Raw genomic sequence first — 17,035 nt, 5'->3', positions numbered from 1 at the left:
CATGTCCTGTGCCAAGTGAGGGCTAGACGGGTAATATCTGAAGAGAAAGAGAGCGAGAGAAAGACAAAGAGAAAGAAAGAAGCAATGCGAGAGGTGGAGCAGCTAGGCATGAGCCGGATTTCATCATGTCCAGTTCCAAACAAGGTCTAGAGGGGTACAAATTACGTCTTCTCTGGAGCAATGGAACTCCATCCACTTGTGAGGTGCTGGAGATGTTTGCGATCCAAAATCAACCACGGGTTCCTCTCAAGCAGGGTTTCTCAGTTCAGACTGATGACCTAATCCTCAAGTCCTGTTTCCAACAGGAAAAGAGCCGAGGGACATAGCTATGATGAGCGATTCTGATGTTGGGTATGAGGGAGGATATAATGGTTGAATAGAAGGGGCCCTAGAATTGAGCCCTGAGGTACTCCATGAGGGTATACTTTGAACAGTGATGACAGATTTAGAGAACTGCTGCATTTTAAGGTGGCAAAAACTGTAGAGGCAATAAAAGCAAACAGACACCTGTTGACGGACAAGGTATGCAAATGATCTTTTGAAAGAACTGAGGAAAAACCCACAGCGTGTCTTCCAAACTGCGGATAGAAACAGCCGAGTGTTTGTGCTGAAGATTAGAGGAGTCTGTCAGGCAATTAGAGCTGCCAGTCGGAGGCAAACTTCTAGCTCTCTCTGACGCCACCTGCCAATCATCCTCACACCATCAAGCTTCAGAAACCCACCACAAAGCCCCCACCGTACACCACACAGCCGGCCTCTATCAGCTCTCCGCAGCCTCAGAGCTGCACGGTCCGAGGAAAGCGTATCATATTCGATTGGGTTTTGTGTTTCTGAAATTAAAATCTGTGCTGTGTTGCTGGGTTCACATTTTCCTGCGCCATGTTTATGTCACACACAGGAGTTCAGATTTATGTTTGGATACGTGATAAAAACATAATGTAAAATGATTATATACAAGAAATATCTACTCTATACACACCCAGGCCTACTGCGGTCTAATGCTGGGATTGATGGGGTGCTGTCATGACTGGAGTGGCGTAGGGATACGAGCGCAGAGCTGTCGTGGCAGGAAAAACAAACAAATGGAAACTCAAACCTAAACAGGCATAAAGTAAGAAAAGGGCACATGAATTAAACAAGTCACACAGGGAAATCAATCACTGACCCATGACCTGGGTGTAGCAGGAAGTACGCGAGGACAGGACGTAGCAAAGCACATGGCTAAGTAAACGAACACAGCCAATGAGGAGAAGCGCAAGGAGACTGAAGAAACAGAACCAGGAAAAGAAGTGGAACAAAGCAAAGCACACATTACAGGTCCTCGACTTTTAACAACACAGGTTGCTATTGTTTGTTTGGGCTTATTATGAGGTGAATCAGGATCAGAATCAGAATCAGGATTTATAGACCAGGTGTTTTCACAACGGACAGGAAAGTGTCGCGGCTAATAGTGCGCTGTGGTTATTTTTATTATCTATTCATGAATAAGACGTGTTCAACACTGTGTCTGTGATATGGAGCACTGGAGAGAGAGAGTGAGAGAGAGAGAGAGAGAGAGAGGCAGAGGCACAAAGGTTTTCTGTCACGTCCATCATTCACAGTCCACGTTTGTTTGGGTGAGTGTCAGAAAGTCAAACAGTGGTTTTATCTGCTGTCTCTTCAGTCACCGGTGTGTGTGGGTTTGGTAAACACACTCCGACACTGTGGAATTAATGTAACACTGGACTCTGGGCCCGAACCCGGCCCGGTGCAGCCTGACTAAACCCTGATAGGAGCTCTAGCTGTCAGGGAGGTTAGTACAGTCCACATCGGTTACGCGACTGCTGTGTGTTTGTCTGTGTTCCTGATTTCACTTGTTTCTCTCATAACTCTGTCATTGGTTTAAAGACAATTAAGACCCACTCATCTCTGAGTGTACACTCGGTTCTGACGTCAAGTGCAGAGACTTTAGAATGGCCCCGCCCCCTTGTCTGAATCTGTCCAATCACAGCGCTGGACCCGCGTTTATGTGAGAGCACAAAGACGAGGTTAAACTCAGCAAAACAGGCACAACGAGCGCGGAGAAATAAGAGCACTGAGTAAAAACGGAGAAGAAAGAGAACAGAGTGAAAACGGCTAAAAAACAGCAGGTCACGGATGTTTCATTAAGACCCAGAACTTCTTTAGGGAATGTGATTCTTTTGTGGCATCAATTGAGTTGTTTTTACTTATAAATTTTGCAGTTGATTGTGCATAATTGTGACAGAGTGCAGTACACTACAGGAAGCACAGGGGGCGATATAGTAATATTTGCTCTGCAATGTTTATATGAAGCATAGAGGGTGACATGGCTTCTGCTGTATCATTACATCACAGTTACATTACCAAACAAAACACATGCCATAAATAGCAAATACACAGATTAAGGGTTTGAAACTTATATCCATTACTGCACAGTCTTTCCGCACTGAAGAGAAGTGTAAACTGAAGAGTGGAGAGTTAATGCGAAGAGAAAAGCAGGCCCCGTTTCTGAGGGTCTGCGCAGTCTCGCTAGATTAGCGTCGCCTCATCTCCATCAGGACGGAGAATCTAACGCTTCATTAAGGCCATGTGCTCCCTCGCCGGTTCCCTCACTCAGCACTCCGCATCAGCCTGGGTTCCCCAGCTCCACAGCGTCCTCGGTTCTGATGACGGACCAAGTTCCTCCAGGTGCATCCTTAATGTGCTGTGCACGTTTGTCTGCACTGTAATTAAATCCGTTGCTCTAATGATCCAATTAACACCTCGCAGGAACAAGCCAAGCAGCTACTGCACCTTCCTTAACCCTTCGCAGACAAGGCTAGCAGAGAGAAGTTCAGTCTCCCCCATTAACCAGGACCACGCCCCCACTTCTAAATCATGCACAGTGCCACCATCTGCCTTACTTCCTCCGAGATGTGAATGCACCTCTTTTCACACTGCTGTTAACACCATGACACTGGTGAGCTCAACACGCTTGGAGGAGAACTTCAGGAGTAAGTAGTAAGTTAAACGTAAACAGAAGCAAAGACGAAGAAGAGAAGAGAGAAGACAAGCAGATATAGAGAAAGAGAGAGAATAGAAGGGATAAGAGAAAACAAAGAGAGACAGAGAAACATGGAAAAGAAAGATAGAGTAAAGGTGCAGAGACAAGAAAGAGACACAGAGGAGGATGTAACTAAAAAGAGAAGAGGTTACATAGAGAGAGACTACAGAGAGTCAAAAAGAAGTTCCCTCCATGTTCCTTTCAGAAGCTTCTGGGTCCAGTCGGAGTCGGAGGAACTGACCACAACACATCATTAGAAGACACTCTCCAGTGGAAGTGGGAGGAAGTGTGTGTAAGAGGAGACAGTGTGTGTGTTTGAAGAGAGTCTTCAGTAGTCAGTCACACTAATGATGACTTGGTAGACCCAGGCGGACCTTCTGATTGGTCCAGAGACTGGATTGTGTCACTGTGGTGAAGTGGACAGTGTGTGCTATGGGACACATGAGGGAGGGAGGGGGCTTGCTAAAGCCTTGCTGCTGTGTGTGTGTGTGTTTCTGGGGGTGTTGTGGGCACACATCCCCTATAAATACTCAATGGGAAGCCCCAGAAATGTGCCTGAGAAACAGGATGGTGCACCACTCAACAACAGGGATTCTGATCAGGGCCCACCGATGGAGCCAAGTCTTTCTAGACCAGGTCTGGACCCAAATTTTCATGACCCACTTGCGACATGTATTGTTGATACTTGGGATACGGGGCCCACGTTGCCAAAAGTCATGTTTTGACCGTGTGCCCTGGACAGCAGTGGCCAGATCTATTTTGGGACGTGTGGTCAAATGAACATTTTTAACAGGTCCAAATCCACCTGCTCTCTGGGCAAGTTGTGTTTCCTTTCATTTGGACTGTAGTGGATATTACACACTTGCATCCCGTCCAAGGAGTTGGATGGTGCTTCAGAAAAAGGATGCCCCGGACCAACCCAGTTCTGCTGCACCATCTGTGCCCACTGCTCAGGGCATCTCAGCTTTCCAAACCCGGCTTAACGCCAATGTAGACCTTTCTGGAGAACTACTGTTCTCACAGCAAATCATTTGAGTTCAATCAAAAGCTCTGTATCTTTTAAGGTGGAGCGGTGTGTGTGAGTAAGGAGCGACTGTATCTTTTAAGGTGGAGAGGTGTGTGTGAGTAAGAAGCGACTGTATCTTTTAATGTGGAGCGGTGTGTGTGAGTAAGAAGCGACTGTATCTTTTAAGGTGGAGTGGTGTGTGTGAGTAAGAAGCGACTGTATCTTTTAATGTGGAGCGGTGTGTGTGAGTAAGAAGCGACTGTATCTTTTAAGGTGGAGCGGTGTGTGTGTGAGTAAGAAGCGACTGTGTCTTTTAAGGTGGAGCGGTGCGTGTAAGTAAGAAGTGACTGTATCTTTTAAGGTGGAGCGGTGCGTGTGAGTAAGTATATTATTTAGAACACCTAAGCCAATTCACACCAATACATTTAATTTGTTTCCCATTTACGGAGCCAGGGCTGCGTACAAATACTGGACCTTTTTCCAGTGCAAACACAGAGGAGAGTAGCAAATGGTGAGAAAACATTATCTGAATTTTATATATTGGATTAAAATTGTATGTGTGTAGAGTCCAACATAGCCCGGCCTCTTTAGCAACAGGAAGAAGCAGAGTGTTTTTACGCCACAGTCATCTGTATTCCTCCGACTCCAGCAGCTTCCAAATAACGCTTCCATTTATAGACACACTTCTGCTCAAACCCAGTCAGACAGCAAGACAGCTTTGAGTCATCAGCGACGCTCCGCTGCACAGCTACCACCAGCGCCGGCCTGATACTGCACCATGAGAGGAACTGCAGCCTCGGAATAAACGTCTGGATATTTGATGGGTCAACACTGTGGTGGATTTCTCTTGGCTTTCTTTACCCAAAGCAACATACACTATGTATCTAAAGGTAGAGATGAGCGTTCAGCCGTGGACACACGGAGCTTCATCGGTACCTCCATCAGTTTTGGACGCACTGGCTGTATGCCATCAATTCCTCACAGCAATGGAATGTAGCATCAAAGAGGGGACGATCTCCGCATTGAACCCCTCACTTCAGGGTGTGATAAACAGACTCATTAGATCAGGCAAATTATATTACATCCACAGCCTCGTACACTCAAGTAAATACGGTTGCTCTGCATACTTTGTTGTGACCTTTCACCCTGTTCCTCAGCGCTCAGGACCCCAGCAGGGACTCGACTGTCCCTGTTCTTTATTCCACAGAAATGTGTTTTATAATGCTGTGGTTAATGTGTGTGTATTAAGGCTTAGCCTAAATCACCCCCTCCCCCCGTCTCCGTATCGCTTTACGTTTCCTCAATCGCAGCCAATCAAAGGTGTGAGGAGAGAGTGAAGTGTGGAAAGTGACACCAGCAGGAGGTGTTTCTTCACACCAGCTGGACCCACCGGCCTGCTGGCACATTTCAGGTTCAAACGGTGGGAAAATAACGCTCTCTTTCTTGGCGGAACGGCGCGAGAGAGACGACTGGAGCTGATCCAGTGACCTTCCGCTCGCTCGGACTGAATAATGCCGTGTTCAGACATGCGGAAAGTACGAGCTTCCAGTGATCCTCCATCACAGCGGCATGCTCAGGTGCATCCGTAATGAATGAGAGAGCGTGGGATTGCTTCACCGCGGCTCTCACAATCTGATGAATTAACCATGAGCTCTCCATGTCCCCTCTTTACACTGCCTCATATCCTTCCGCCTGTTGTCTGTCACCTTTGTAGGGTTGCCAGATCCGGCAAAAAAAAAAAATCACCCCAAGTAGTTGCCCTCACAAATAGGACACAGTTTAATATACACAGCTTTGAAAAGGGTTTAGATTTGATTGTGTACGTGTGTGACTGGATGAATGTGGAAGATTATCCACAGGTGTGAGTAAGTGACTGGGTAAGGATCTGAGATTGTCCACAGATGGGAGTGACTGGGTGAGTGTGTAAAACTGTCCACAGGTGTGAGTGTGTAAGAGAGTGACTGGGTGAGTGTGTAAGACTGTCCACAGATGTGAGTGAGTGAGAGAGTGACTGGGTGAGTGTGTGAGACTGTCCACAGGTGTGAGTGAGTGAGAGAGTGACTGGGTGAGTGTGTAAGACTGTCCACAAGTGCGAGTGAGTAAGAGAGTGACTGGGTGAGTGTGTAAGACTGTCCACAAGTGTGAGAGTGTGACTGGGTGAGTGTGTAAGACTGTCCACAGGTGTGAGTGAGTGAGAGAGTGACTGGGTGAGTGTGTAAGACTGTCCACAAGTATGAGAGTGTGACTGGGTGAGTGTGTAAGACTGTCCACAGGTGTGAGTGAGTGAGAGAGTGACTGGGTGAGTGTGTAAGACTGTCCACAAGTGTGAGAGTGTGACTGGGTGAGTGTGTAAGACTGTCCACAGGTGTGAGTGAGTGAGAGAGTGACTGGGTGAGTGTGTAAGACTGTCCACAAGTATGAGAGTGTGACTGGGTGAGTGTGTAAGACTGTCCACAGGTGTGAGTGAGTGAGAGAGTGACTGGGTGAGTGTGTAAGACTGTCCACAAGTGTGAGAGTGTGACTGGGTGAGTGTGTAAGACTGTCCACAGATGTGAGTGAGTGAGAGAGTGACTGGGTGAGTGTGTGAGACTGTCCACAGATGTGAGTGAGTGAGAGAGTGACTGGGTGAGTGTGTAAGACTGTCCACAAGTATGAGAGTGTGACTGGGTGAGTGTGTAAGACTGTCCACAGATGTGAGTGAGTGAGAGAGTGACTGGGTGAGTGTGTGAGACTGTCCACAGATGTGAGTGAGTGAGAGAGTGACTGGGTGAGTGTATGAGACTGTCCACAGGTGAATGAGTAAGTGACTGGGTTCTCCTGCTTTACCAAGTGATTCTGTACCCACCTGATCAGGATGAAGCAGTTACGGTAGATGAATGAGTGAATGACGCTAGCTCCATATCTATGTTTGTAGAGTCCACACAAAGCCGTGGGTTTAACCCTGCGTTTGTCGCTTGTTTGCTGTCATTCTGGGGATGTTTTGCTTGTTATTTCAGTGTCTCCTCCGTCTTGTCCTGGGCTGACTCACGCTGGAGAGGGACAGGAGCCAGAGGAGAGAGGATAAAAACAGCTTACGATGAAAAAAGCATCTCGTCTGCTGTTAAACTATTTATTGCGATGCGTGTGGTGCCCTTATGACAGTGGAATGGAGGCAGCGAAGGTGTACGGCGTTATAATTTGCTGTTATTGTGCTCCAAACAGCATCTTACGGGCTTTTTCTCGTGCCAAATAATGGAGCTTGTTTAAGTAATTACCCACAATTTTGCAGCACTAGAATAGAACACCATTCTAAAGTGGTGCCCTGTTGTGCCTTCTGCAGATTGGACTGTTCAATCAAGATTATCCCTCTTCCAGCAGCCGACCAGTGCCAGGCTCTTTGATATTCATCTCTCTGCTGTGGTGTAAACGGGGTAAAGAAACAGATCAGATGCAAGGTCAGATAAAACAAAGAGAGACAATGAAAGTAGTTTAAAGCAATCAGTCTATGTTTCCATCACATAGACATTCAACCTCTCCTCCGGGGAGACGAGGAGCTCTGCACATGTGTCAGAGGAGAAACAGCTGGAATAGGGATTGACTGTGTGTGTCGTTTTGCTGCTTTATGGCATCACTGTCCAAATGTTGACTGTTAATCTCCGAATGACTCCCTCTTATCCAGAGAGACTTACACGGTCACTGGTATTACAGGTAGGGCAATGCACTGTTAGGAGTCTTGCCCAAGGACTCTTTTTGGTGTTGCTCAGACCTGGAATCGAACCCCGGTCTCTGGTGACACCACTGTATCACAACTGTACCACACCAATCACTAAATCGCTGTATCAGTATAAGCCTAATTTGTCTATCAGTTATGACTTGACATGCACTTTTTAGACACTCCCTGAGCTCCACTGACGTGACGTGTGCAAAATCACTACTCAAATTGGTTCTTGAGGCTGTGCTGTCTTAAAGGCAGAGGGAATGTAATTAGTTACCAGCCAGCAGGCACGGATGATGGGGTGGTGGTGTGTTAGTGTGTGTTGTGCTGGTGTAGAGTGGATCAGACACAGCAGTGCTGCTGGAGTTTTTAAACCCTGTGTCCACTCTCTGTCCACTCTGTGAGACACTTCTCCCTCGTTGGTCCACCTTGTAGATGTAGAGTCAGAGACAGTAGCTCATCTGTCGCTGCACAGTGTGTGTCACTCGTCCTCTAGTCCTTCATCAGTGACACAGGACGCTGTCGGCTGGATGTTTTTGGTCGGTGGACTGTTCTCGGTCCAGACACTGAGGGGTTTAAGAACTCCAGCAGCACTGCTGTGTCTGATCCACTCTACACCAGCACAACACACACTAACACACCACCACCACGTCAGTGTCACTGCAGCGCTGAGAATGATCCACCACCACATCACACCTGCTCTGTGGGGGTCCTGAGCGCTGAGGAACCTCAGTGGAGCTGAGGGAGTGGACAGTGAGTGTAGAAACAAGGTAGATGTTTCTAACCCAGTGATTGTTCAGTGTGTATATTCGTCTCCAGTCTCTTTTCACTCGTCTAATGCTTTTTCTTTGTGTCCTTTACTTTCAGTTCCTGTAGAATGTATTGGTTGTAGCTGTTGTAGCTGTTGTCAGCATTTTGTAGCCTCTGTAAACTCCATCCTGAACTGATTAGAAAGGTTGGGGTTTCACCCACGTTCTGTAAAACAAGCCCTTTTTTCTCACTAGGCTCTCATCTTTTTTCTTTTTTCTTTCTTTTCTTCTTTACTTCCCCCCCTCCTTTTTTTCTATTAGTTTGTGATCTCTCTCTCTCTCTCTCTCTCTCTGTGTGTTGGTGTTGAATCTCTCCTCTGTCATTTCATTTAAACCTAATTAAAAGCGTCTCATCGCCTGCCACTGTAATTGAGTGCTGTGTCATGGCAACTGGGGAGGAAGTGTGTGAGTGTGTGTGTGTGTGTGATCACTGAGAAAAGACCCTTTTCCAAATACTGAACAGAAGTGAGATCCTATGACATATAGTGGCCAGTGAGTGGAAGTAGAAGTGGATTACACATCCGGGCCACAAGACGGAAGTGTGAAAGGTCCTGAACTCTTTAAACATGGCCACCCTTGTGTGGGGGACCCTCTCTGTGTAACATATAGGGCAGGTGAAGATGACACCGTTACCATCATCATAAAAGAAATATTAACTTGGTCAAGACTGACATCTGTTCCTCTGCCACTGTGTGAGGAATGTCTAAAGAGAGAGAGAGAGAGAGAGAGAGAGAGAGAGAGAGAGAGAATAATATGAGAAAAAGAGAGGCGAAGGAAGAGAATGAGGGGAAAAAGAGAAATCTGCAAAAAGCAAAGGACTGATGAGGAGAGAGATGGTGGAGATCATTTAGACACAGGCCATTACCACTCCTCTCTTATCCTTATTAACTTCCAGCCTGAGAGAGAGAGAGAGAGAGAGAGAGAGAGAGAGATGATAGTGATGAGAGAGAAGGTGGAAGCTGCAGTAGGCCTCTGCTGGTTATGGATCTCTTTCTATGCCTTTATCTTTTCTGTATTCTTCCCATCCTTTCATTTTTCTGTTTCCCTCACGCCCAGTTCATTACATTCTCTTTCACTTGCCCGGGGAGAGCCCGCCCCCTCCCTGCCGTCCAATCACTGTCCTCCCGTTCCCCTCCACCAGCCCTCACTCAGAGGTTATTGATGGTTGCCTATTGATTGTTCTCTAGAACGATGGAAGGACAGAGAGGGCAGAGTGGACACGCTGCGGCAAAACCAAGGCTGATCTCAAATGTCTCTCCACCCTATGTATTGCAAAGTGTAGGTCATAAAATAACCATATTTTATAGTGAACAGTCGGAGTCCGGTTTCACTTTAATCATCAGTGAAGTGTGCACTATGTAGGGAGGAGGGCACTGTTTGTGCTCTTCCCTGTAAACACTCTCAGCGCTGATGTGGTGGATCAGACACAGCAGTGGCTGCTGGAGTTTTTAAACCCTGTGTCCACTCTGTGAGACACACCTCCCTCGTGTGTCGGTCGTCCTCTAGTCCTTCATCAGTGGACGCTGGAGTCTGCCCCCTGCTGGTGGACTATTCTCAGTCCAGACACTGAGGGGTTTAAAAACTCCAGCAGCACTGCTGTGTCTGATCCACCACATCACTCCACTCTACACCAGCACAACACACACTAACACACCACCACCACGTCAGTGTCACTGCAGCGCTGAGAATGATCCACCATCCACTCTGTGGGGGTCCTGACTGCAAAAGCAAAGGCTGAAAGGGGCTAGCAAAGTATGAAGAGCAACAGATGGACCACAGTCTGTGATTGTAGAACTACAGAGTGGAGCTGAGGGAATGGAGAGTGGGTGTTCATAATGTTATGGCTGATCAGTGGCTTCGAAACAGCCCAAAGAGAGCTTTCCTTGACTAAATGGAGGTGTCCGGCCGTGGGGCAGCTCTGTGTGTGTGGAAACCTGTAACTAACAATAAGCAGCTGGTATTTTGCCATGAGCATCTCTCCTCGGACTAAAGCAGTGTGTCGTATTTACAGCCACAACATAACCCTCATCTGAACGGGCCCCTAACTCAGCTGTTTCTTGACTTTAAAGCCTGTGTATAGAATCAATGACACCTGGCCTTAAAGGTGTTTGATTGCCATCAAATTGTCACAGAAATGTCCCACCCTTACCTTTGTTAGTCTATAAACAAGCTCTGTCTACTGTGTATCTGTGTGTGTTTTAACTCAGGGCTCTAGGGTTGTGTATGTAAATGACCTCTTTCCTGATTGGCTGCCTTGTAAATTGGCTTTTTTTTTTTTTTAGACAAAGCAGCTCATATAAATATATAAATAATAAACGCATATAAAAACAAATGGATTAATAAATATATAAATAAATACGGTACATACATAAATATGCAAATAAATGCTTTAATAAATCAATAAATACATTTTTTGAGAGTGTGTGTGAAAGCCTTAGATAACTGCATGAGGCTTTTAAACAACAATACAGTTCTCACTGCTGATTGGTGATGGTCCTTTTCACTTGTTCATCAGCGGAAATATGCAGCTCCGCCTTTGTTTGTTCAGTCAGTGGGCGGATGTTATTATGTTCACAAGAAAGAACCACGGATGTGCCTCAAGAAAGAAGCTGATTCTACAGCAGGGCTTTTAATAATCCAGCCCCTACACTACTGCCTGAAAATGGTGTGTGTGTGTGTGTGTGTGCAAAAGAGTGTGGGACTGAATTACATTCTGCAGCTGAAAATCTCATGCACTCTCCCAGCAATGACCGGGTTCTGCTGGGTCATTTCTCTTCTGACTCACTTGGTTCTTTTCTCTCTTGCCCTACAATGGCAGGTCCATTTATAAATTCCTGAAATAGACAAAGAGGAAAAGCAGTAGGAAAAGAAAGACTCCACAAATATTCCTTGGTCCTGAAACTCCACAGAGACAAGGCTCCGTACGTTCATCACTTTTGATTATTACACGATAAACGGAGTGATCTGTCCATCCAGTGTTTCCTGGTTTCTCTTGTTATACCATCACCATGTGCAGTTCTTCCTGAATGACTGGGTATTTTCTGGTCACTAAGTGATCACCTGTCCACGGGTGTTTCACTAAATCACCACACACTGGGTCTGTCCCGAATCCTAGTGGGCTGTGCCAATTAGGAAACCCACGCAGACACAGGGAGAACACACCACACTCCTCACAGACAGTCACCCGGAGGAAACCCACGCAGACACAGAGAGAACACACCACACTCCTCACAGACAGTCACCCGGAGGAAACCCACGCAGAAACAGGGAGAACACACCACACTACTCACAGACAGTCACCCGGAGGAAACCCTTTGTGATTCAGACCTGATCTCATAAGGAGTCATCTGGCAGAATGCTATCAAATCTTCACAGGAAATGGTAAATATCTGCTTAATGAAGCACTTACAGAGTTATTCTAATTTTAGAATAACCAGAAATGTGTTGATGTAAACCTGACACACACACTCACCAATACACACTATAGCACACACACACACATACGCAAATTTGTATTTGTGAAATGTAGGGACATCACATAGGCTTCCATTTATTTCCTGGAGACTTACTATTAATATTTTCATAAGCACTGCTCCCTTAATCCCTAACCCTAATCTTAAATCATGTGTTCACTTTTAAAGTAAATGATTTACATGGTGGGGACCAGCTGGAGGTCAGGACATAGAGGATACGTTTCTACTCTGTGTGTGTGTGTGTGTGTGTGTGTGTGAGAGAGAGATAGGACAGGTTTTGGTCCCCACAAAATGATACATCCCTGATACACACTCACACTCACACTGCAAATTGACTCTTCCCAGAAGCATCAATCTGGGAGACGAGTAGCTGCTGCTGGTCTCAAATCATTAAAGACACAATTAGCGGCGGGTTGGGATTCACTGCCCGGACCACCTGCCCTGGAGCCACATCTCAGTGACTGAGGGAGGACTCAAACGGACGCCTCGGAGGGGTCCTAATACATATTTAGGCAGATTAATGACCCCCTGCCTGCCTCCGAGGAGCATTTTTCACCCGCGTGCTGCTGTCCAGCTGCTCCGTAAAGACAGCAGGACGGTCAGCGGCGACAGGCCGGGGGCACCTTCCGAAGACGGGGTGGTGCTGACTTTGGACTCTGCAGGAGTGAGTGTGCACGCGATGGGAGAGTGTGGTTCTGTTTGCTGGAAGCTTAACGGATCTGTGCTTTTCCATTTGAGCTCGGGGCCTAAAGCAGTGTCCCTCAGCTCAGTGGGACTGGACGTGTCCATCAGGACGAGAAGGCCACACTTCATTTCTGTTTCTCCGCCAGCAGCATTGGTTAGTGGACCTTAAATTCCACACAGCTGCGGGGTCGCGGGGTCCTGGGTGGGATCCTCTCCTTGGGTCACTGTCTGTGTGGAGTGATGTGTTCTTCCTGTGTCTGAGTGGGTTTCATCCAAACACACATTGGTCAGTTCCATGACTGTGTGACACTACCCACAGGTGTGAGTGCGTGACTGGGTGAATGTGTGAGTGACTGTGTAAGTGTGTGAATGATTGGGTGAGTGTGTGAGTGAGTGAATGGGTTAATGTGTGAGTTACTGAGGGAGTGTGTGACACTATCTACAGTGCTGCTGGAGTTTTTAAACCCTGTGTCCACTCTCTGTCCACTCTGTGAGACACTCCTCCCTCGTTGGTCCAACCTTGTAGATGTAAAGTCAGAGACAGTAGCTCATGTGTCGCTGCACAGGTGTGAAATTGTGAGTGACGGGGTGAGTGTGTGAGTGACTGGGTGAATTGGTGAAACTGACCTCTAGCACCCCAATCCTGTGGAGTCCTTAGCAGTGTCTGAAGTGCCCCCCTCTTAACTATTCCCTACATTCCTCACTATACACTGCAGTAGGAAGCTGAACTCAAAAGGATAGTGAATGAATTCAGACACTACCTCATACGGGTTTTTACCAAACAACAGTGCATTGTGGGTATTCGCTATCTGCTAGTGTCAGCTAGGTTACATGGGTTGCACAGTATATTTTGAAAACTGCGAATTGAAAATGGTGTAACCCCAGAATAGTGCACTGTACAGTGAATAGGGCACAGTTTTGGACACAGTCCTTCAGAGTGTATCTCCCAACACCCCCCAGAAGCGCCCGCTGTGGTCAGACAAACCCCTCGGCCAATGCTTTGTTGATTGAGGCCGTCCACTAGACACCGTGTTTTTGCTCTCATTGTCCAGATGAACTCTTCTCCGTGTGCTAGGAATGCTAATGTCCACACAGCGATAACAATAACCCGTCAAAGAGAAAGGGAGCGTCCGGACCCGGGTCTCAGTGGACGCCACTTTAATAATCTCATTATCAATTTAATGAGGTGATTAGCATGCGCAGGGCAGGCCGAGCCTTAGGCATGAGCTCAGGATTATTTTGTTGATACTGTTTGTGTGTGTTGATGTTTTCCTGCCAGAGCTGTAGTGCTGGGAAGCTGGGGGCGGGCTACTAAGGATGGTGTTAGTGGTTAGCCGTTAACGTAGCCGAGGTTTCACTGTCTGTGCCGAGGGAGCCAGGGGAAACGAGAAGGTGAGAGGATCCTCTGCTCGTGGTTGCCATGGAAACAAGCCGACAGTGCTGCTGCTGCTGCTGCCATCAGGGCCGTCAGGAGAAGCTCTTTAGCATCTGACTCTGACACACACACACACACATCATACAAGGTCCTTTCTTTCACTCATTACTCTGCAGAACACATTTGTGAGTATCTGCTGCTCTCTGCTCTGCTCGTACCCATCCGGAATATAGACCCCCTCTCACGCCCCCTCCACCCCATCCATCACTGGCCAGTCTCTGATCCCAACCCACCCTTTTTCTGAAATTATTAGGCGGTTCTCTCTCAGCACAAGATTAACACTGATATAGCAGTGTTTCACACACTCACCCAGTCACCAGCTCATCCCACGGGTATTACACCATCACTCCGTCACTCTTGGGAATGCCGTTGCCAAGCTACATTGTAAAGTTTAAGTGTGTGTGTTGTGTTGTCAGTGTGAGACGATGAGAGAGGAAGTGTTTGGGGTCAGGGGACACTGAGGCAGTACAGCTGTGGTCACCTGTCTCCAGACCCTCACACGCCAGACTGAATTGACGATCTGTCAGTGAGTGGTGAGGGGTCTTAAAGGACCACTGCTGAACTTTGGTGATTGCACTGATCCAACGCATATCGATGAGAAAGAGATGCTGTTGACCTTAACACTATCCAGTTCAATGATAATTAAAGACTTCACCCTGTTCTTTAATCAGGTCCCCATCAGGACCCCCACAGAGCAGGTGTGATGTGGTGGTGGGTCATTCTCAGCGCTGCAGTGACACTGACGTGGTGGTGGTGTGTTAGTGTGTGTTGTGCTGGTGTAGAGTGGATCAGACACAGCAGTGCTGCTGGAGTTTTTAAACCCTGTGTCCACTCTCTGTCCACTCTGTGAGACACTCCTCCCTCGTTGGTCCTCCTTGTAGATGTAGAGTCAGAGACAGTAGCTCATCTGTCGCTGCACAGTGTGTGTCGCTCGTCCTCTAGTCCTTCATCGGTGACACAGGACGCTGTCGGCTGGATGTTTTTGAGGGTGGGGGTCTGTGGGGGTCCTGAGCAAGGTGAAATGCAGTAACAAAGTATGCACAGCAACAGATGGACTACATTCTGTAATGGTAAAACAACAACGTGCTCCTGTGTGGTCAGTGGAGCTGAGAGAATAGACAGTGAGTGTAGAAACAAGGAGGTCACTTTAATGTTATGTCTGATCTGTGTATTGAACAAACCTTGAAGACACATCACTGCACACAGTTGACAGATGAGGTCGTCCCGATCGTCTCTTAAGCATCTCTCCAATGTCATCGCGGCTTCGGAGCGCGGTGTTTGAGCTGGAAAAAGGGACGTCGTCGTCTGCATCTTAACTCTCAGTGTTTTTCATTTTCCTTGTGCCTTTTCTCTTGGTTATTTACGGCGCTGGTCCCTGGGGACGACGCACAAACATCAGCGCCAGGGCCTTTCACTGCTGTTTGACGCTAATGCGTCTCGGGTTGGGTTGTTTTAAAGCAGCTCGCTGCAGACCACATCTTATCTGCTCTGGCTCTCTTCTACTGGATTGAATTTACAGGCTTTTAGAACCGCAGGCTATCGGCATCTCGATTTAATTTGTCGCCTTGAAAGTGACCAAGCCGCTGTGGATCTGGGATCTGGGAGTCACTATTCTCTTGTCCATTTCTGCAGAGTTTAAATGCGATACACCATGGAGCCCCAACACTGTACCTGCAACCTGTGGCTGAAAGCTACAGCACTTCCATAACTTCTGCCTCCCTCTGAAGTCAAGGGTGTTAAAGAAAATGTACATCATTTTAAATGAATACAGTTTTTTTATTATTTAATTCAGAGAATGATTCACAATTTTGTTTAGATTTCCTCACTCTCCTTGGTCCACTTTGTAGATGTGAATCAGAGACAGTAGCTCATTCGTGTTGACGTCCTCTGGCCCTTCATTAGAGGACACAGTACGATGCCCCCTGTTGGCTTGGTGGACAATTCTCAGTGCAGCAGTGACACTGAGTCGTTTGTAAATATGATTCAACATTTAAAATATGATTCTCAGTGGATTCTTCCAAAGTTACTATTGTGGAGATACATGTTTTTCTTTGGACAGAAAAAGGTACCACGAGTGCTAAATGTTTCCCATTTCCACGGGTAAAAATAATCCGTCTGAACAAGGCTTACATTTCGGAGGCTGTTTACAGAGAGAGCCGAGCCTGTTCTGATCAGTTTAATGGGAAACAGAGGGAGATCAGGTGCATTCAGAAGCAGAAACTGTTAAAGGGTTAATCTGGCTCAGCCTATCACATTTTAGAAAAATAATTTGTATGTAAAACGTAATTGACCTCTCTCTCTCTCTCTCTCTTTCCTCCTGCAGAAACTTATCCCGGAACCCTCTGACCACTCTGTCCTGGCAGCTTTTCAGGCATCTGCCACTTATTGATCTGTGAGTACACCTCTCTCTTTTTGCTTTTCACTACTTTTGCCACTCTTTCCCTGTATTGATTTTACTCCATAATGCCTTCTCGCATTACATCACACACCTGTTGTCACGTGCAGTGATTTACCTGACAGCAGCAGTTCACAGTCATGGCCAATCTGCAGTGATATCAGAGGAGTGCTTCTGGACTTTAAGGTAGTTAGATCTTGCATTCAAAATAGTTAGAGAATATTTTATTATCACCCACTCCTAACTCTCTGAGATGTGAAGCTTTTTTTCAGCTTCAGCTTCTTATTTGGCATCTTTTTGCTCAAAACCAGTTCCACCTTAAATGACGCTGTAGCTGGAGGCAAAAGAATTGTATTGCTTCACTATTTAAGGTGGAACATAGACATGTTCCAAAACAATAACAATCACAATAGAAATATACATCAACACATCATTCATTTAAACAGTAACTACTTTGATCCGTATTAAATGCTTTAAAGGAAACCTTAACAGTTAA

General features: G+C 46.7%; 1 protein-coding gene across 1 annotated transcript in view; it reads left to right on the top strand.

Annotated features, from left to right (window-relative positions):
* The window catches only part of ntrk3a (neurotrophic tyrosine kinase, receptor, type 3a), a 237,670-nt gene that overhangs the window by 67,070 nt on the left and 153,565 nt on the right, over positions 1-17,035 (top strand). Inside the window, exon 4 of the mRNA XM_066648906.1 lies at positions 16,468-16,536. Coding sequence (XP_066505003.1) covers positions 16,468-16,536 — 69 coding nt within the window. The remainder of the gene's footprint in view (positions 1-16,467; positions 16,537-17,035) is intronic.

The sequence above is a fragment of the Hoplias malabaricus genome, chromosome 17 (genome assembly GCF_029633855.1).
Source record: "Hoplias malabaricus isolate fHopMal1 chromosome 17, fHopMal1.hap1, whole genome shotgun sequence".
NCBI classification, from domain to species: Eukaryota; Metazoa; Chordata; class Actinopteri; order Characiformes; family Erythrinidae; genus Hoplias; species Hoplias malabaricus.
The sequence above is the reverse complement of the archived record's forward strand: the minus strand, read 5'-3'. Positions and strand labels throughout refer to the sequence as shown.